A 21478-nucleotide genomic window follows, 5' to 3' on the forward strand; every position below is an offset into this window, starting at 1 on the left:
AAGAAATGAATCCTCAAAGTTTACAAAAAAGGCACAGAATTCTCAGCTCTTTACTCTATTCATTTCTTTTACATCAGAATCTAGGCAGCCTATCTGCCTTGTAATGTAAACATACAGAAGATGTTAGAGTTTGTTGTGATCTTTAAGAATAAATGATACAATCTTTAAGAATAAATGACAGCATCAGATGACTTGTATTAAAGCTTGTATACTGATTATTAAGAATATGCCAATAGTTTGATGTCCACAGTCTGAGCACAGGGGCACTTTAAAGACACAGTAGTAAGTGAAAAGCTACCATGGTCCTTAGGTTTTGAGATATTGCAACCAACATGTCTACCACCAACAATTATGCAACATCCATTCTAATATTTGTTCTAATATAATCATACTTACAGCATGTCAGTTACAGCTCATGATCTGCTGTTTGGTATAGATAGGTATACCTAAGAAGACCAGTGTGTATAAATGCAAATACATGTTCAAGACTGAACAGACTGCAAAATAATTCTTGTGTTCAAAGAGTAATAAACCATTTGATATAAGGAGTAGCAACGCTGGGTATTTCAAAATGGACTACACAGTAGTTAATTTGACACAATTTTTCAGTTTTGTGTTTTCATATTACCTGCAGTTCCCTTCCATCGGTAACTGGACAGTTCCTTCATCTTCCAATACCAACATGCTTTGTTCCTCCTAAAGAATAATAGAGCAAATGTTAGTTTCATTGGGGAATGTGGAATAATAAATAACAAACCATTGAACAACAGCCAAGATAGCTCAAGGCCTAAGGTTCCCTAAAGGAAACTTTATTCTATTTGGGGCAGAAACAAATTAGAGCAACAATAACAATATAGGCTTTATGACATATTGTAACACACTGAGACACATATGGGTATAGTTAAACAGAAGTTTTTGTGATAACTGTCTTTGGATCACACCCATTAGAAGCACACTCTTCTTTCTGGTCACACAAACCATTTTGTGTTTTATTACCTCTTTCTCAGCATCTTCCAACTTTTTTTTCTTACTTTCAGGCATTAAATCATCCAGCCAACTCAGTTCTCGTTTAGTAAAGAAAAAATCCATTAGTTTCCTTACAAAGACCAATGCCAATACCTGGTAAGAAAGGCAAAGAGTTAAAGCTTCCAACGTGCACACAAAGCAATTCAAAACAATGAATATCTTTCATTAAGTCTTGGTCAACACAAAGAAAAGCTACCATCTACAAACCCTGATTGAGGGAGGCCAGCTAGACCTCCACAACCTGTTGGTCTGTTATACAGTTTCTGTATAACATTTTATTGGGATACAATTGTTATGCACTTTGACTTTGAGAGAGACAGAGTGCAAGCGGACATCCTATGTTGTACGCACTCTTTAGAAAACCCATAGTCAGCTCTCTGATCTCCCCTGGAAGAATGAATCCAGATGCACTCAATTCTGAGCACTTCTGGGCTCAGAGCTGTCAATCTCTGGCCCCTCGGGCCAGGGAAGAAGTTAAATCAGAACAGACTGTGGTCATTTAGCTTCAACACAGTACAAAGGTGACATTGGAACTCTAATAGACCCCTGATGTAGAATTAAAGGAAAACTGTCACATGTACTATGCAATCACATAGAGGACTGACAATAAAGTTAATACATTCACAGTTATGTGTGTTGGGTGTGCACGTGCATGAAAATGACGATTGCACCATGCATATTCACTATAACATCACTACATATTCACTATCAAGATTAATAATTCTCGGGAAATTATCGACTATTAGCTCCAAATTGTTGAGATAGAAAGGCTTTTAAAACTTCACCTGTGGACAATACCTGGGTACCATATATTTTTGCTGTTTCACTGTCATCCATAATTCTGAGGTTTGACATATTTGGTATCTACCTACTTGACGCAGCATGACCTTTTATATTCTACCAACAAATTTAGGTATTTTATTGTATTTGTGTGGGCTAAAATTAATTTGAGTGTATGTTCTAATGGAAATTTAGATTTGATAAACAGTAGCACAGTTATCGTGTGATAGTTTAAAAAATTGCAACGTCCACCAACAGACATCAGTTTAAGAAGAAAAAAGTTAACACCAAAACTAAATAATGACTCAAATAATTATGATTTCACTTCAAACAATACTAACTACAGTCAGCCTATATGCATGCTTACCATCATTGGGAAAACAATGGCTGCCTTGGAGGCTTTGATTACCCACAGCAGTATAAGACAGGTCAGCTGCAGTATGGTAAAGAGGTGGACCTTACGAAGGGGGACGTGCCTCAAATATATAAAGTCCGGCTGGTGTTTTGGTGGCATCCAGAATAATAATATCCGGTCAAAGAACTGTGGAGAAAATTGGTACAATTTAGAGGGTAATTATGTTAAAAGCCCTTTTAGGTAGCAAATAAAATGTCTTTATGTTGATTTACAGTAATTTGTTGGCCTTTGACATATAACGAAAGACTATGTACCAAATGCCAGTCAGCATGCTGTTACAAATCAATTGCTGATGTACAAATCAGTAACTAGGAAAGTATGACATCAAAAAATGTTTTACTCTTTCATAACCAGAGGTCATTAATGTCCTGATGCCCAGGGTAAATTTAGCAACATCAGCATATGTCGGATAATTTGACAATAACTCTGTAACTAATTTTCATACCTAAACATTTTCAGAAATGTTTAAAGCGGAGGTCCGCTGGAAAAAAATATTAAAAGCCAGCAGCTACAAATACTGCAGCTGCTAACTTTTGATATATGGACACTTACCTGTCCACGGATGTCGGCTACGATTTGCTACACCATTTTAATTGCTCTGCTTTTTTTAGGTTAACAAATGCACAAAAATGTATTTTGCTATTTTTTTTTCATACTTTGCAGTTACATTTACGATTAAAATGGATGACACTAGGCCTCGTGCACACAGGCAGAAAAAATTGCTGCTGTTAGAGGCATTTTTTTATGGCTCCAAAAGCAGCTCTAGGTTATCTAATGTGCATATGCATGTTATGTTTTTCACAGATGTATTTTAGAAAAAATATTTAGAAAAAAAACGCCCCAAACTTGTGCTCAGAAAGGTGTTTTCTAGAGTAATTTACTCCAGTACACACGTAAATGCACCTAAATGTGGGCATATGAGCGCAAATTTATTCTAATGGCTAAAATAAATGAATATTCTAACCAGTAGAATGAGTTTACGCTCATACACATCTAAATGTAGCACGTGTATAAAAGCGTATAAACACACATACGTACGCTCATACATGCACATAAGAACGCAACACTAGAGGCATTTTTTCCGTCAAGTTCTGGCAGAAAAAAATGCAGAATATTTTCATATGCCCATGTACATGAGGCCTTAACGTGTCACTACAGCCTCAAGATGGCAGTGTTCATCTGCAGACTGAAGGTTTCTATTTTTTCCAAAGTAGTCTCCGGCCTGCATGTGATCACTATGTCATAGCTAGCATAGAGATCACATGATCTCACTCATCAATGGGAACCTAAGCTGTCAGTGGCAGCTGGGACTAAAAGGCAGCAGCTTCACAAAGCATTGGTTGCTGGCTCTCAAAGGGGAAATGTAAACAGGGCACCATGCTGGAAAACATTTATTGGCAGATTGTGGGATAGAAGGGATTAAATCCTCCTGATACTTGAAAGTCCTCCATAAGCTAACTTAATAGAAATGTTATATCTTCTATCAATTTGTGGGTAGAAGCATGTTGTGATTCTTTAAGCATCTTTTAAGAAGTCAAGTTGAATTTGCCACATTTTGGACTGGGTTCTAGGACATTATATATACACGCGGTGCAAGGCCACATCAGGCTCTGGAAGTATCCTGACAATAATGCTAGGATCCATCACGCTGTCTGATTGACAGCTGGCTCTATTTTTCAGCACATGGCTGAGAACTGCCCCCTCCCCTGCCTGACACGACACCCAGTACTTGAGGAAAAGAGCAGAGAAGAGTAACTGACAGTCACTGCTCTCTACTCGGAGCAGACAGAGAACAGAGTGATCAGTGGTCATGTGTTCTCGGTCTTAGAGACGACGACGTACAGCTGCAGCATTACACAGATGCTGCAGCATGAAGATGAGTATGTATTATTATTTTTCATTTTTTAAGCCCATACTTCTCCCTTAAGGAATATCTTTCTGTTCTTCTTTCTGTTAAACAGTATAGTGATTGGACGATGAAGAAGCAGCAACACAGATCATTAAGCATATCTGCTTTCTTCTCCTGTTGGCATGTTCCCTGTCAACTTATTTTTACAGCAGAGTTATGAATCTAACTGAAATGCACTGTTCCATAATAGTAAAGACAATGTCAATTTGTGCCAAAAAGCTATAATCAAAGAAAATTAAATATGGTAATGATTTTGCTTTAAAATTAAAAACGGAATGCTTAGCTCTGACCCTGCTATGTCTATCCTAAAGTCACCAGTCATTATAAGCATATTACCTGAATTCCCTTTAGTGATGAGGCACCCATATAGAGAAAGACTCCATAAAGAACTGGCATAGGAATAAACTACACATCAAAAAGAGAAAATACATGGTTACCAAAATGGCTTAAGAAATGGCAGCAGACTGTACATCAGGAAAATTTAATAAAAAAATATATTTGTGTAGCTTGTTTTTAATGTTTTTTTTAGACAAAGATTTTATTAGAGCCCATTCACATTATGCATTGCATTAGCAAAGTGTAACTTAAAGTGGGAGTAAATTCCCTTGTACGATTTTTACCTATAGGTAAGCCTATAATAAGGCTTACCTATAGGTACTGTAAATATCTCCTAAATGTGCACCGTTTTGGAGATATTTACTTTATATGCAACCGGCGACATCACCGGCACATACGCTCTGAAGGAACGGCATACCCGTGCTGTTCCATCAGAGCCGTGCCGTAAACAGCGATTCCCATGTGCGTGTGCTGGGGTGATGGCAACGCCGGCTCGGCAAATCAGATACCCGAAGCCTGCGAACCCAGAAAGAAGACCGGATGAAGATGTAAGCGCCTTCAGCGGTGACAGCGCTGGAGGAGAACATTTAGGGCCAGTTCACACTGGTCCGACATACGCTCCGACTTCAAAGGCACAAGTCACATGACATGTCAAAATTAATGGTTCCCTATGAGAACTGTCTTAACTGGTCTGACTTGTGTCGGTCTGACTTGTCGGTCTAGAATTTAAGGGCCTTGAGTCAACGGGAGGACATCCCACACAAACAGAAGGTGTTTTTGGGACAGGAATTGGATTTTTGCCTGTCCCACAACTACTTTTGGTATGGCCATAGGTTTTACTCCCAAAAGAGGGGTGTGGCGATGGGAGCAAAGTTTGCTCCCAGTATCGCCAACCTTTTTATGGAGGAATGGGAGGACAAGTTCGTATTTGCAAATAGAAATGAACGTCTTCTTTTTTATAGAAGGTTCATTGATGACCTATTCTTCATCTGGGAGGGTGATGAATGCTCCTTACATGATTTTTTGAGAGAACAGAACTCGAATAGAAACAATATAAAATTGGATTATGAATTCAGTAGGGAGCACATCCACTTCCTGGATGTGGTTGTGTGAGAAGGGGTCGTCATTGACTACTATTGTATATTTTAAACCGACGGATAGAAATAGTTTTCTCCCGGTGAGGAGTGGACATCACCCTCATTGGTTGAAAAACATTCTGAAGGGGCAACAGGTGAGAGTAAGGAGGAATTGTACCACCGATAGTGACTTTATCATACACTCTAAGGTCATTAAGGATAGATTTATACAGAAAGGTTACAAAGAACGACATTTGGATAAGATTGTAAAAGAATTGGTGGAGGTTTCAAGAGAGGTATGTTTGAAAGAGAGGGATCGGCAACCAAACCCCAGACAAGAATGGGGCTTCATTTCAAATTTTCATATACTATATAAAGATATTGAAAACATCTTTAAACGACACTAGCATGTACTGTGTTTGGATAGGGTCTTACACGGTGCATTGCCAGTGACCCCGTTATTGTAAAGCCCCTAATTTTGGAGATAGGGTTGTAAAAAAGGTATTGGACCCTCCTGTCAGAAAAAATATGTTCTGGCAGTGTACTGGATTCTATTCTTGTAGGAAGTGTAGTGTATGTTCTCAGTTACATAACCCGATTAGAGGGCTAACAGAATTTGTGTCCACTGGTAATAATAAGACTTTCAATATTTCCGAATTTATTACATGCAACAGGACACATGTAGTGTATGTGTTACAATGTCCTTGTAATCTAATGTATGTGGGTCGGACAAAAAGAAAACTGAAAATTAGGATCTCTGAACACATACACAATATAGAAATTGGGTTCAAGCACCATAGTGTATAATTACACTTCAAAAATAATCTCCACCAAGACCCCTCTGGCCTCAAATTTTGGGGTGTGGATTGCATACACCCCAATTGGAGAGGGTCCAATTTGGTACGAGAGATATCAAAAAGAGAAACTCGGTGGATATTTCTCATGGATACACTTTCGCCAAGGGGTATGAACATCGAATTAGATGTGAACTGCTTTATTAGTGATTATTAATTAAGGGGTGATAAGGCGACATTGGTTGGCTTATCTATTATCACATTTTAGCCTTTTGTGCGATTGTGCTAAGTTCATTATCTGCACGTTGTGAGCTGAATGGGAGATGCCTAGGCGATCGTCCACTAACAACGCTCTCATAGGTTGACAGCGAGGAGAGGAAGTGTTTATAATCTTGGCATGTCGCGTTGTTAGGCCACACCCCAGATGATGTCGGTATGATGAAACGCGTCAGCCTTGGGCCTAGCGACTGTCAGTAAGTGACGCCATAATACAGGTCGAAGCAGGAACTCATGAGTATTGTGTACAGGGCGAGGTAGGAGACGCCGCCTGGTAACCGCTCAAATTCGGACGTGTATGGATATCTAATTGCCCATTTCATTAGTTCACACTGTAAGTGCATTTCTTAAAAGGGGGGCATGATTTCTTTGATCAAAGTTTTTAAACGGAATTATGCTATGGATTTTATTTCTTTTGCCTGGGTTTGAGAGCATCAGTGTGAAATCCAATCCCCGCACAGGAGAGTGCCAGTGAGGACATTGTTGTATAAAGAAATGTCAGTGGTGGTTGTTTGGGGCTTATTTTCCAGTGCAATCTGGTAAGAGTATTTATGGAAGGGGAGGCTTGTCCCCCCCGTTCTTCTCCCGAGTGGAGGTGTTGGTGGTGGATCGCTGCGGATAGCGGACTGAGTGATATCTTTGGCCGGATTTGATCTATTCACTTCACATTGACTGTGGGACAATTACCTGTTTATTTTTAAAACACCTGCTGCTGACTGTACTCTATTAATGATATAGGAATACTATTGCTTTTGGTTTTAGCGCTGCCCTTTTTTTGATGTGTGTTGATGTATTGTATACCTATCAGCTGATTGGTGAATGGTAGCAGCCTCTGCCTTAAATTGGCAATCGTTCTTAGTGAGAGGGAGGTGTATAGTAGCTTTCCTATCTCGCGTTTATGTTTATTTTTGATATTTTATTTTTCACTTTCTCCATTAGCGCTTGGTTTTTGGAAGGGCCAAAGGTTGGGACTATTAAATATTAATCTTATAATAATATTGGTGCAGTTCTGCAGAGAAACTAATCAGCTTCCATTTTTTTGTCAAAGCTTAACTGAACAAGCTGAAGTTATAAGCTGATTGGCTACCATGCACAGTTACACCAGAATTTGCACTCTTTAGTTTTAGTAAATCAACCCCAAGATGTTTTATTTAATGGACCGCTGAAACTGTTTACTTACCTGAAGAATCCTTGTCATAAATACAGAGGACCCCATAAGTACAAAAATCATGAGTCCCGTAACCCTTTGTTCGCGGATCCCTAAAAACTTAGGCTGCTCTCCTGGAGCCGAACACTCCGACTCCAGCTTGAGACTATTCACATGAGTGATGGAGAGGACAGTGGCCGCAACAAACCAGGGCAGACCCATCAGCGAGCATACACCAAGCATGACAGCAACCATAAGGAGATCAAGATGGTAGCCACAGCCTTTCTGTAGAAACAAAGAATATAAATAATTTAGGTTAGTTTACTGCCCACCGTTCTGCACTTTCTAAATTCAGTTAAGAATTCATTTATATATCCATCTGTCAATCTATTTGTTTGTATTCAGCCTGAAAGCGTATCTAAAACCCAAAACAAATATATATATATATTTGGCTGCATCAGGTATTCAGTCTTTTTTCCCTTTACTTTCACCCCCCGTGATCCTGCCAGTAACACAGGCTAGGCTGACAATGCTCATACATTGTCGCCTTAGGCTGCTCTTCTGATTTGAAATATCTCCACAAATACCTTCACCTTTCTTCGTCTGCACCTAGGTAGGAGTTCAGATGGCTAGGAAAGCTTATATTATTGCTTGAGATTGCAGTTCAGTCCACAGGAAATTACAAAGACTGTATTTCTGGCAGGATCAACATTTTCTGTACTTGCAGAAAGTGTACTAACCCTAAAAAAAGAAAATGAATGCAACTACCACATATAACTGGTAAAGTTACATTTTTGTTTAGGCTTAGGTACATTTGTGGAAAACATTCTGCCCTACACCAATGAGCCTGATAATATGAAAGTCATCTCTGTGATCCTGAATCAACCCAACCCTGAATCAGGATCACACTGTATACTGGTTTACACAATAACTCCATAATATAAATTGTCATTTCCACAACAAACAATTATAACATATTTGGTAGTACAGTGGTGTAAACTCCAAGGCTTGGTTCACACTTTTGCGTCCCGCACCCGCAACCACCCGCAGTAAAAAAACACTGCTCTGTGGAAACAAGCGGGGCTGCCGTTCATTTTGAATGGCACCCCCCGCATGTAAAATCAGTGCAGGGGGGGACCATGTTGTTGAAAAGGTGCACGCACCTTTTTCTTTGTGGAAACGCAGGCACAGCAGCCCATTCATTTGAATGAGCTGGTGTGCCGACGCAAATGCGGCCTGCCAAAATGCATAGGTGTGAACCTAGCATCAAGGCATCTAGTTTTGGGGTAGCAAAGTGACCATCATTTCTTCATATTTTCACATCTTCTTTGTCTTCAGGTTTAAAAATATAAAAAATTAGCTGCATATACTAAAGAATATAACAATATACAGTATCTCACAAAAGTGAGTTCACCCCTCACTTTTTTGTAAATATTTTATTATATCTTTTTATGTGACAACACTGAAGAAATGACACTTTGCTACAATGTAAAGTAGTGAGTGTACAGCTTGTATAACAGTGTAAATTTGCTGTCCCCTCAAAATAACTCAACACACAGCCATTCATGTCTAAACCGCTGGCAACAAAAGTGAGTACACCCCTAAGCGAAAGTGTCCAAATTGGGCCCAATTAGCCATTTTCCCTCCCCGGTGTCATGTGACTCTTTAGTGTTACAAGGTCTCAGGTGTGAATGGGGAGCAGGTGTGTTAAATTTGGTGTTATCGCTCTCGCTCTCATACTGGTCACTGGATGTTCAACATGGCACCTCATGGCAAAGAACTCTCTGGGGATCTGAAAAAAAGAATTGTTGCTCTACATAAAGATAGTCAAGCCTATAAGAAGATTGCCAAGACTCTGAAACTGAGTTGAAGCACGGTGGCCAAGACCATAGAGCGGTTTAACAGGACAAGTTCTACTCAGAACAGGCCTCGCCATGGTCGACCAAAGAGGTTGAGTGCACGTGCTCAGTGTCATATGCAGAGGTTGTCTTTTGGAAATAGATGTATGAGTAGTGCCAGCATTGCTGTAGAAGTTGAAGGGGTGGGGGGTCAGCCTGTCAGTGCTCAGACCATACGCTGCACACTGCATCAAATTGGTCTGCATGGCTGTTGTCCCAGAACAAAGCCTCTTCTAAAGCTGATGCACAAGAAAGCTCTCAAACAGTTTGCTGAAGAAAGCAGACTAAGGACATGGATTACTGGAACCATGTCCTGTAGTCTGATGAGACCAAGATAAACTTATTTGGTTCAGATGGTGTCAAGCGTGTGTGGTGGCATCCAGGTGAAGAGTACAAAGACAAGTGTGTTTTGCCTACAGTCAAGCATGGTGGTGGGAGTGTCATGGTCTGGGGCTGCATGAGTGCTGCCGGCACTGGGGAACTACAATTCATTGAGGGAACCATGAATGCCAACATGTACTGTGACATACTGAAGCAGAGCATGATCCCCTCCTTTCGGAGACTGGGCCGCAGGTGCAGTATTCTAACATGATAACGACCCCAAACACACCTCCAAGATGACCACTGCCTTACTAAAGAAGCTGAGGGTAAAGGTGATGGACTGGCCAAGCATGTCTCCAGACCTAAACCCTATTGAGCATCTGCGGGGCATCCTAAAACAGAAGGTAGAGGAGCGCAAGGTCTCTAACATCCACCAGCTCTGTGATGTCATCGTGGAGAAGTGGAAGAGGACTCCAGTGGCAACCTGTGAAGCTCTGGTGAACTCCATGCCCAAGAGGGTTAGGGCAGTGCTGGAAAATAATGGTGGCCACACAAAATATTATCGCTTTGGGCCTAATTTGGACATTTTCACCTAGGGGTGTACTCACTTTTGTTGCCAGCGGTTTAGACATGAATGGCTGTGTGTTGAGTTATTTTGAGGGAACAGCAAATTTACACTGTTATACAAGCTGTACACTCACTACTTTACATTGTAGCAAAGTGTAATTTCTTCAGTGTTGTCACATGAAAAGATAGAATAAAAAAATTACAAAAATGTGTGGGGTGTACTCACTTTTGTGAGATACTGTATATACACCTCTGCAGAATGCTGGCAAATGTGTAACATTTTTAGACATCTTTTTAGCCAATAAACATTTCAGCAGTTATTGAGACAATTTACATTGTGGCCCCCATTAGAAAGTGTTTACTCTCTTCCTCCCCAGTGACACCTGTACAAGAAATAGGGGAGTTTGGTTGTTACCAGGCTAAGGAGGCACAGACAGTAATACAACACAAAAAATTCTAACGCTTCCCTACTCTTGGTAGATAGGGTTTGAGTGTAGATTATCTTTGTTAGTATCCCCATTTACTTCCCTTCTTTTCTTGTCTTGACAGGAAGCAAAGGGAAATCTGTTCAATATATGGCAATAAAAACCTCACTGGTTCTGTAACAAAATAAAAATTGCATTTCTATTGGATATCCCTCCTACTGAGTGCTTTTTATCGCTACATATTGCATGAAGAATATTCATAGTTCTATCTGTATTATTTTAAAGCCCAAGTTTTGGCCCAAAAAAAACCCACTTACCCGCATTCAAGCAGTTATACATGTGATTCCCTAAAAAGCCAACCCTTCCTTCTCTGCCATGCAGACTTTATTTTACATTAGGAACGTGTTCTTCCCTACATGAGGCTCCTGCGTTTCTTTTGGCTCACCCACCTGAAGCAGGTCCCAGCCCTGGACACAACCATTTTATGGTTGTGTCCAGGGCTGGGACAAGGGGTGGGTGGGAGGTACGGCTGCCCACAGCATATGAACAAGAACTGCCTAATGTAGGGAAAAGTCTACATGATGATTCTTTTTTGGAAGTGGAATCTATAAGAGCTAGAATGATGGTAAAAGAGACAGACAAGTAGACAAAAAAATTGTAGACTTATAACCAAAATCTACCCCAAAATACAGCATTGTAATTTAGAAACAGACCTGAATCTAGATAGCAGCATGGCGAAGAAGTGGTCTACATTCTGCCTTGTGGAACAGGGGGTTCTGCATTTACAGTGCCTTGAAAAAGAATTCATAAACCTTGAAATTCTCCACTTTTTGTCATGATACGACCAAAAACGTGTGAATGTATTTTATCGGATTTTATGTGATAGACCAACACAAAGTGGCACATAATTGTGAATTGGAAGGAAAATGATAAATGTTTTTCCAAATTTTTTACAAATAAATATCTGAAAAGTGTGGCGTGCATTTGTATTCAGCCCCCTTTACTCTGATACCCCTAACTAAAATCTAGTGGAACCAACTGCCATCAGAAGTCACCTAATTAGTAAATAGAGACCACCTGCGTGAAATTTAATCTCAGTATAAATACAGCTGTTCTGTGATTCTCTCAGATGTTTGTAGAGAACCTTGGTGAACAAACAGCATCATGAAGGCCAAGGAACACACCTGACAGATCAGGGATAATGTTGTGGAGAAGTTTAAAGCAACGGTAGGTTATAAAAAATATCCCAAGCCTTGAATATCTGTCATGGACTGGTGCAACCAGAACTGTGTGGACTGCAACAGAGTGAATCAAACACATGTAAAGTGAAAATAATATAATTTATTATAAGGAAAGTAAATGAACAAAAGTAAACGCACCTCCGATATGACAAACAGTAATTAACCAGCAATCAACCCCAGTGACACAAAACAAATAACTGCCTAAACCAAAAGTATATACAGGAGTAAGATGTAATCGTAAACAAGCCAGGGTCACAGCAAGCAGACTGGGCTGGGAACAAGACAGGACAGGGAGAGGGTAACAGGAGACAGGGGGAACAGGTGGAAGGAATCAGGCTGCAGGGCAGGGTCCAGGAACGGATACAGGGTCACAGGAAAACAGGATAGCAGGATAACAGGATCAGGATACAAGATCACAGGCTAGCAAACACAGGTCAGAGCTCAAGGAACAATACCAGGGCAAATGTGTGCAGCATCTGCTGGGTATATATATACACCTCCTGCAATCAGTCTCAGGAGATGCCTGATTGCAGGAGAAGATGTCGGCTCCAGACTGCCGGGAGACACCTGCTGGTAGACACCAGTACTGCGGCCCATAGACCTGACAGTGCCACCAGCAGGTGAAACCTTTCCTGACAATATCTAACGGAACACTGTTCAATCCAACATCTGAAAATGGAAAGAGTATGGTACAGCTGTAAAACTACCAAGACATGGCGTCCACCTAAACTGACAAGCCAGGCAAGAAGAGCATTAATCAGAGAAGCAACCAAGTGGACTCAAGAGGAGCTGCAGAGATCCACAGCTCTGGGAGAATCTGTCCACAGGACAACTATTAGTTGTGCACTCCACAAATCTGACCTTTATGAAACAGTGGCAAGAAGAAAGCCATCGTTAAAAGAAAGCCATAAGAAGTCCTATTTGCAGTTTGCGAGAAGCAGAGCTATACAAATGAGTGTGTGCTTTCTAATAATTGCATTATTATTATTGCATTGTAAACACAGTGGCTAAGTGGTTAGCACTTCTGCTTGGCAGCACTAGGGACTAGTGTGTAATATATACCTTTAATAAATATTTATCGTGTCACTGAACATTTAGAAATCAGGGTTTTTGCCAGCTGGCCATTCTTTTTCTCATACCTTTAACTTGTGTTCTTTTCTGTTAATAATGACAGCTGTTATTTGTTGGTCCATAAAAATCAGAATGGTACAGAGCAGAGACGGGATGATAGCAGCAACCACTGTCCACCAAGGATTTGGTCCTAACGGGTTAATGAACCAGCCACGATCATCTCTTGTAGGCTGCAGAATGACAATAAGTAATAATATTGAAAGGGTGATTTATATAGCAGTTCTGTGATCACAAGATATTTAAAGAATCATGCCATTGCAAAGTGTTTTTTTTTTTTTTTTTTATTAATTCTTGATAGTGACAGCAGTGGACCATACCTGTGCAATGTGCGTCAACACAATCACCTGTATTCTCCATTAGAAGCCCATGAGACTGGGTGACAATGCTGGAAACAATTGGGAGACGGGGACAAAGCGTTGTCCCTGTATCTTTCCCTGTCTCCCAGTTATTTATGAGCATAGCCATCCAGTGTCTCCAGGTATCATCCGGTAAGCGGAGTCATGAGCATTGCTGGGCTGAAAGCGAGAGGGGTGGTGCACACCTAATCATTGAGAGGTAGAGTGAGCTTTGCACTCCTCTCACCTTCTGGCCTATAGCAGTATGTACACCGGCAGGTTTTTTTTCAGTGGGAACGCGAGGGGATCGCAGTTCCGGCACCTCCAGCACTGACTGTATTTAATGGCAAGGGGTGCTGGGGTGTACTGCAGCATCTATTGATGCTGGCTACTGGGGGATCTATTCTAGCTGGAGTGGATCTATCTTTGCAGGGGGGTCTATTCTTGTTGGTGGGGGACCTATTGTTGCTGGGGGAGGTTCTTATATTGCTGGGGGGTTAGTTATTGCTGGGAGAGCAACTACTGTTGAGGAAGGGGTCTATTGTTGCTGGAGAGTCTATTGATGCTGGCTGTGGGGAGATCTGTTGTTGCTGGCGAGGAGGGGGGGGGGGTTATTGTTGCTGCTGGGGGCTCTATTTTTACTGGCTACAGGGGAACTATTTTACTGTTAATGGGGTGGGGGGGCTATTGTTGCTGAAGGGGGCTCTATTTTTACTGGCTACAGGGGATCTATTTTACTGCTTTTCTTGTTATCCTCCACAAATTCCATACACATTATTTATCACAAACAAAATTATACTTGGTTCTGTGTTCTCTAAAAGGACGGTAATGAGCGGTGGGTAGGGGGTGGAACTAAGGAACAGTGCTCGGAGGCTGGTAGGGTGGAGAAAAGGGGTGACTCAGAAAGGGGGGGGGTTCTGCACCTATTCTCTGAGCCCTGTATACCGGGTCTTGTAACTTTCGAGTGCTCTAGAGCAGCTGAGAGCCACAAGTATGCAGCTTGGACATTTTATTTCACAAAGGTTGAAAAGCGTAAACCTAACCCCGAATGCCTTATGTCAAAAATCAGTCAAAATCCCACAGGTTTTCCTTAGCTAAAAGCTTGTGGGACAGCAGAGGTTTGTAGTTCTACAAAAAAGTTTAAAGAAGCAAGAGTTTAAAGAAGTTTGTATTAGGGTTATAGAGTAATTGTGTGCAAGAACACTCATAATTTTGTTATAATAGATAATATCGTTATGGTTGTTGTCATTATCATTTCTACTACAACTATATCCCTGGTAGTCCCTTGTAGTCTGACTATGCTGTCAGCTCTCTCGTTACCTTTTTATTGATTATGGCCGGGTTCACACTGGTATGACAAACACTCCGACATTGGGAGCTCAAGTCGCATGACTTGTGAAAAATCAATGTTTCCCTATGGGAGCCGTTTTAACCGGTCCGACACAAGTCGGTCCGACTTTGAAAATGCTCTACTTTGGTTCGACTTTGATCCTACTTCAGCCCATTGAATATCACTGAAGTCGGATCAAAGTCGGATCGCCGTCTTAACTGATCAGACTTTGGCATGCGACTTGTGCTCTGATGATCTTGCAGGAGAACTCCACGCCAAATAAAAAAAACAAAAACAGCATGGGTTCCTCCTCAAAGAGCATACCAGGCCCTTCGGTCTCATACAGATTTTAAGGGGAACCCCCTACCTTGATAAAACTGCATGGGGGCCCCCCCAAAATCCATACCAGTCCCTTATCTGAGCAAGGGGGTGGGGACGAGTGAGGGGGCTTCCAGATTCCAATAAGCCCCCCACCCGCAGACCCCAACAACCAATGCCCAGGGTTGTTGGGAAGAGGTCCTTGTCCCCATCAACATGGGGGCAAGGTGCTTTTGGGTGGGGGTGCACAGGGCCCCCCTGCCCCAAAGCACCACCCCCCTATGTTGAGGGGATCCGGCCTGGTACGATTCAGAAGGGGTGGGGCTGCTCGTTCGTCCCTTCCCTTTTCCTGACCTGCCGGGCTGGGTGCTCGGATAAGGGTTTGTTATGGATTTTGAGGGGGAACAGCACACTGTTTTTTACAGCATGGGGGTTCCCCTTAAAATCCGTACCAGACCGAAAGGCCTGGTATGCCCTTGGAGGAGGAACCCACGCCAGTTTTTAAAAAAATTTAGTTGGTGCTCCCCCTTCATACCAAACACAGTGCCTGGTATTGTCAGGCATCAAAGTCGGATCCCTGTTCGTTGAAGTCGGACGCATGTCAGACTTCAAGTCGCAGGGCAAAGTTGGATCCAAAGTGGTACGACTGTCGTGTCATTCCAATGTGAACCCGGCCTTAGCCATTTATCTTTATCTTAAGATCAATGACACATAGGAGTTGCTTTACTAAAACCGGAGAGTGCAAAATCTGGTGCAGCTGTGCATAGTAGCCAATCAGATTCAAACTCCAGCTTATTCAATTAAACCTTGACAAAAAAAAAAACCTGTAAGCTGATTGGTTTCTTTGCAAATTTAGTGGTATGTATGTTAGACTTAAAAATCAATCACATAATTTTCTAAATCAACCCCAGTGTCACAGTTGACACTGCCAGCTGCTAGAGTTAGTCATGGGGTCCCATGAACATTTTTGCTATGGAGCCCCATGATTACTATTCATGCCCCTGTCTGTATTTGTTAATACATCACTATTAAATATATTTTTTAGAATGCAGGCAGCGTAAGCATCTGATTTTAACCTGGTATCAGCCTCTTGAAATCCCTTGTCAAGACAGCAGAGCTCAGACTTGGAGGAAGAGAAGAAGCACAAGGAACCTGTCAGCTGTGCTGTTACGCTTATGTGCTAATAAGAAGAATGCTGATATCAAGAGAGAGCAGAGTGATAAGCTCAGCAGTTTGCTGCTTCTCCTTTTTACAGTCCAGTCACACACCGGGGGATAAACAGGACTTGTGATTGTTACTTAATTGCAGCAGAGGAAAATTAGGTCTTCTACCCTGTCAGACATGACTGTGCTCTATGACAATCTGTGTAAATCCCAGGACTGCTTGCCTAAAGCAGTGTTTTCTTTCAGTCAAGGCACCCTTTAAAATTATAGACAATCTCAAGGCACCCTTTAAAATTATGGACAGTCTCGAGGCACCCATTCTAAAATGCAGAAAACTATTCTAATAGCTTTACATAATGCAACAACATCCACACGTAGGACACCCAACATTAGAGGTCATTTATTCTTCCAAAGCAAAAACACTTTTGCACACCGTAATGAATAGTATTCCAATGTTTCTCTTCTCTCTGTTTTTCTCTATCAGTCAGCTAATGTCACCCCAGTGCTGAGGGAGAGGGGCACAGGAGGGTCAAACAAGGATGCTGTGGAGGCAACAGACATTCCCCTTATTAACTGATGATGTCAATGGTTGTTAGGATGTCAGTGTCTAGAAAGTCGTAATGGTGCATAACAAAAACCAGTGGCTTTGTGTAACCAAAAGGCAGACTTGATCCACCTGCTAGCTTGTATACATTTTTGATCATTTTTTTAGGCATTTTGCCCATACACCCCTGAAGAAACCTCAAGGCACCCGAGGGTGCCCGGGCACCCTAGCTGAAAAAGACTGGCCTAGAGTTCAGCTCTAATGCCGCGTACACACGGTCGGACTTTTCGTCTACAAAAGTCCGACAGCCTGTCCGACAGACTTCCGGCGGACTTTCGGCGGACTTGCAGCAGACTTTCTAACGAACGGACTTGCCTACACACGACCACACAAAAGTCCGACGGATTCGTACGTGATGACGTACACCGGACTAAAATAAGGAAGTTCATAGCCAGTAGCCAATAGCTGCCCTAGCATGGGTTTTTGTCCGTCGGACTAGCACACAGACGAGCGGATTTCGGGGTCCGTCGTAGTTACGACGTAAAGATTTGAAGCATGTTTCAAATCTAAAGTCCGTCGGATTTGAGGCTGAAAAAGTCTGCTGAAAGTCCGGAGAAGCCCACACACGATCGGATTACCAGCCAGCTTTAGTCCGTCGGCGTCCGTTGGACTTTTGTAGACGAAAAGTCCGACCGTGTGTACGCGGCATTAGACCTTATCAGGTTACTTCTGAATGGCCACTGCAATTAGACAAGACAAGGAATTGTGGTGGGTATAGCTCATCACTGAAGGTTTCAAAAGATATAAAAAGTCAATATAGCATTCAACTTGCAAGCAACCATGGGAAAATATGTATTGATGACCTCCATGGTAACTACAAGCATGATGATTTTTATCAGTGCCAATATAACTTCACTGAAAATACCATGAAAATATTTTTTTTTGTTACCTTGAAATCACTTGGAACCTGAAGCTTTGGGGATGGAATTCCAAGACAATAGTCTATCACTACCATAGTCATTATAGTAAGGAACACGGCAAAGTCACTGATTATGGAACGCACCTACACATTGAGCAACAGAAAAGAAAAGTTTTAAGAGTTATAGACAGTAAACATACATATAATAGGTAACAACTTTCTAATGTTTCATAGTAGATATCTCATCCCAAAGGCTTGTGCATGAGTTATGTAAATCACCTGTCACTCACAGCAAGGGGGAAGAACTGACTCCTATTTGTGTCAGTTTTTATCTTACTATAAAAAGATAAGTGGAAAAATAACAAAGATACACCAGTAAAGCAGACAGCCCCAAGATCAATCATCTCGTATCCATTTGATAATTGACTGTCATCATGTAAAAGAATAATAAAAATAGCTCACCGCAGATCATTAATTTTGGTCTCACAGTCACATTCTGTCATGGGGGTGTCTTCCTCACTAGAGCTGTGTGGTTCTTCTGCTGCTGCTGTGGTTTGTTTAAATGCTGCCACCATATTACTCCTATTGTCTGTTTTAACTATTAGGATGTTCCGCTTTGGTATGTCCCACTCTTGCAAGCATTTGTACACAGTGATTAATATTAATATATATTTTGCATATTGACCCAATTGGGAGTATAAATGCTTATATATTTTTTCCTGCACTCACAATAGTTCACACTGCACAGAGGGTAGCATTTGAGGTCAAATTGCACTGATAGATCCTTTCCTCCATACTAGCACCAATCACAATTAATCACATACACCTACTACTTTTTTGCACCTAACGAGTGACTACCGATGATACTTAAATACTCCCTATACGCATGAGTTCCCTATCCCCATAACTAAGCTCCGGGGGGCAGAGTGAAACGCATTGGTGGCATGGCCTGGTCGGAGTCCAGGCTGAGATTGCCACTGTATTCATTGCAGCTGAACATCATAAATGTGCGACTTCCAGGGGTTACCTTTCTTTCCTTGAACCTTTGCAGGAGCCAAGATGGGCTCCATCCACTGTCAGCACTCTAGCAGCAGCTGTGGATGCACGGTCTACATACCCCCTCCCTATTGAGCCTGAGCGGCCCACATACTTTTCACAGGTAACAATATACAGTGCCTTGAAAAAGTATTCATACCCCTTAAAATTTTCCACATGTTGTCATGTTACAACCAAAAACATAAATGTATTTTATTGGGATTTTATATGTTAGACCAACACAAAGTGACGCATAATTGTGAAGTGGAAGGAAAATTATAAATGGTTTTCAAATTTTTTTTACAAATAAATATCTGAAAAGTGTGGCTTGCATTTTTATTCAGCCCCCATTACTCTGATACCCCTAACTAAAATCTAGTAGAATCAATTGACTTCAGAAGTCACCTAATTAGTAAATAGAGTCCACCTGTGTGTAATTTAATCTCAGTGTAAATTCAGCTGTTCTGTGAAGCCCTCAGAGGTTTATTAGAGAACATTAATAAACAAACAGCATCATGAAGGCCAAGGAACACACCTGACAGGTCAGGGATAAAGTTGTGGAGAAGTTTAATGCAGGGTTAGGTTATAAAAAATATCCCAAACTTTGGACATCTCACAGAACACTGTTCAATCCATCATGCAAAAATGGAAAGAGTATTGCACAGCTGCAAACCTACCAAGACATGGTCATCCACCTAAACTGACAGGCTGGGCAGGGAGAGCATTAATCAGAGAAGCAGCCAAGAGGCCCATGGTAACACTGAAGGAGCTACAGAGATCCACAGCTCAGGTGGGAGAATCTGTCCACAGGACAACTATTAGTCATGCACTCCACAAATCTGGCCTTTATGGAAGAGTGGCGAGAAGAAAGCCATTGTTGAAATAAACTTATAAGTCCAGTTTGCAGTTTGCGAGAAGCCATGTGGGGGTCACAGCAAACATGTGGAAGAAGGTGCTCTGGTCAGATGAGACCAAAATTTAACTTTTTGGTCTAAAAGCTAAATGCTATGTATGGCTGAAAACTAACACTGCACATCATCCTGAACATACTATCCCCACTGTGAAACATGGTGGTGGCAGAATCATGTTGTGGGGATGCTTTTCTTCAGCAGGTTCAGGGAAGGTGGTCAGAGTTGATGGGAAGATGGATGAAGCAAAATACAGGGCAATCTTAGAAGAAAACCTGTTAGAGTCTGCAAAAGATTTAAGACTGGAGCGGAGGTTCACCTTCCAGCAGGACAACGACCCTAAGCATACAGCCACAGCTACAATGGAATGGTTTAGATCAAAGCATATTCATGTGTTAGAATGGCCCTGTCAAAGTCCAGACCTAAATCTAATTGAGACTCTGTGGTAAGACTTGAAAATTGCTGTTCAAAAATGGTCTCCATCCAAGCTGACAGAGCTTGAGCTATTTTGCAAAGAAGAATGGGAAAAATGTCACTCTCTAGATGTGCAAAGCTGGTAGAGACAAACCCAAAAAGACTTGCAGCTGTAATTGCAGCGGAAGGTGGTTTTACAAAATATTGACTCGGGGCTGAATACAAATGCACGCCACACTTTTCACATATTTTTCTTTGTAAAAAATGTTGAAAACCATTTATCATTTTCCTTCCACTTCACAATTATGTGCCACTTTGTGTTGGTCTATCATATAAAATCCCCATAAAATACATTTACGTTTTTGGCTGTAACATGACAAAATGTGGAAAATTTCAAGGGGTATGAATACGTTTTCAAGAAACTGCATATATGTGTTCAGGTTTATTTTGTTTAATCAACAACAGAAAAGTAGCATGCACTTATAGCAAGGAATGAAGCTGTAAGCAATATTTTTTTAATGAAACTTGGTAAAGACATAATATAATGGCTAAATCTGTGTCTGTGTAGTTTGTTCAAACCTTACTATAATAACATGATATTAGGTGTTTTTTTTTTTCAATCCAGGAGTGTATTATGAGTTTTGAAATTGCTTAAATAATGCATTACAATTTAACTAAACACATTAGATTTTAGTAAATTAAAATGATTTTAGTCTACTAAAATGTACTGGAGATCTACTTAGGAGTGCTTTGAAATGCTATGGCTACCCAGATTGGATTTTGGTTAAAACGTCCAAACAAAGTAATAAAGTCAACCTGTATGTACAGGGGTTGGCAGTGACTCTACCTTTTAAGGTGATGATGGGGCCTGCAGAATACCAAGATATGGCTGCCCAAACCATGATTGTGCCGCCACCATCCTTTACTATTGGCACAAGACAATCCTAGTAATAAGTTTAGGATGGTGTTTGCCACACGTAAACACATCTGGTGGTCTTCCATTGATCGATAGTCCACGTTTTATGGGTGTTGTACCACTCTCTCCTCATCCAAGCATTAATATCGGTCACTAGTAGTTGCAGCTCTCCCGTGAATGTTTTGCTAACGGAATTCCGTCAGCACAGTTTTTGTGGACACAGGCTTTGGAAGACTGAGCTTGAACTTTGCAGT

The 21478-nt window shown here is 41.3% G+C and overlaps 1 protein-coding gene across 5 annotated transcripts in view; it reads right to left on the reverse strand.

The window, feature by feature from the left end:
* SLC4A10 (solute carrier family 4 member 10) overlaps nt 1-21478 on the reverse strand; it is a 391254-nt gene that overhangs the window by 23906 nt on the left and 345870 nt on the right. For all 5 annotated transcript variants that reach the window (XM_073634046.1, XM_073634049.1, XM_073634045.1 and 2 more), the window contains exons 17-23: nt 17982-18095; nt 13351-13512; nt 7793-8044; nt 4467-4535; nt 2174-2347; nt 997-1119; nt 629-696 (exon numbers count right to left, since the gene is read on the reverse strand). In XM_073634046.1, the coding sequence (XP_073490147.1) occupies nt 629-696; nt 997-1119; nt 2174-2347; nt 4467-4535; nt 7793-8044; nt 13351-13512; nt 17982-18095 (962 nt within the window). The remainder of the gene's footprint in view (nt 1-628; nt 697-996; nt 1120-2173; nt 2348-4466; nt 4536-7792; nt 8045-13350; nt 13513-17981; nt 18096-21478) is intronic.

This window comes from Aquarana catesbeiana, linkage group LG06, assembly GCF_042186555.1.
Source record: "Aquarana catesbeiana isolate 2022-GZ linkage group LG06, ASM4218655v1, whole genome shotgun sequence".
Lineage (NCBI taxonomy): Eukaryota > Metazoa > Chordata > Amphibia > Anura > Ranidae > Aquarana > Aquarana catesbeiana.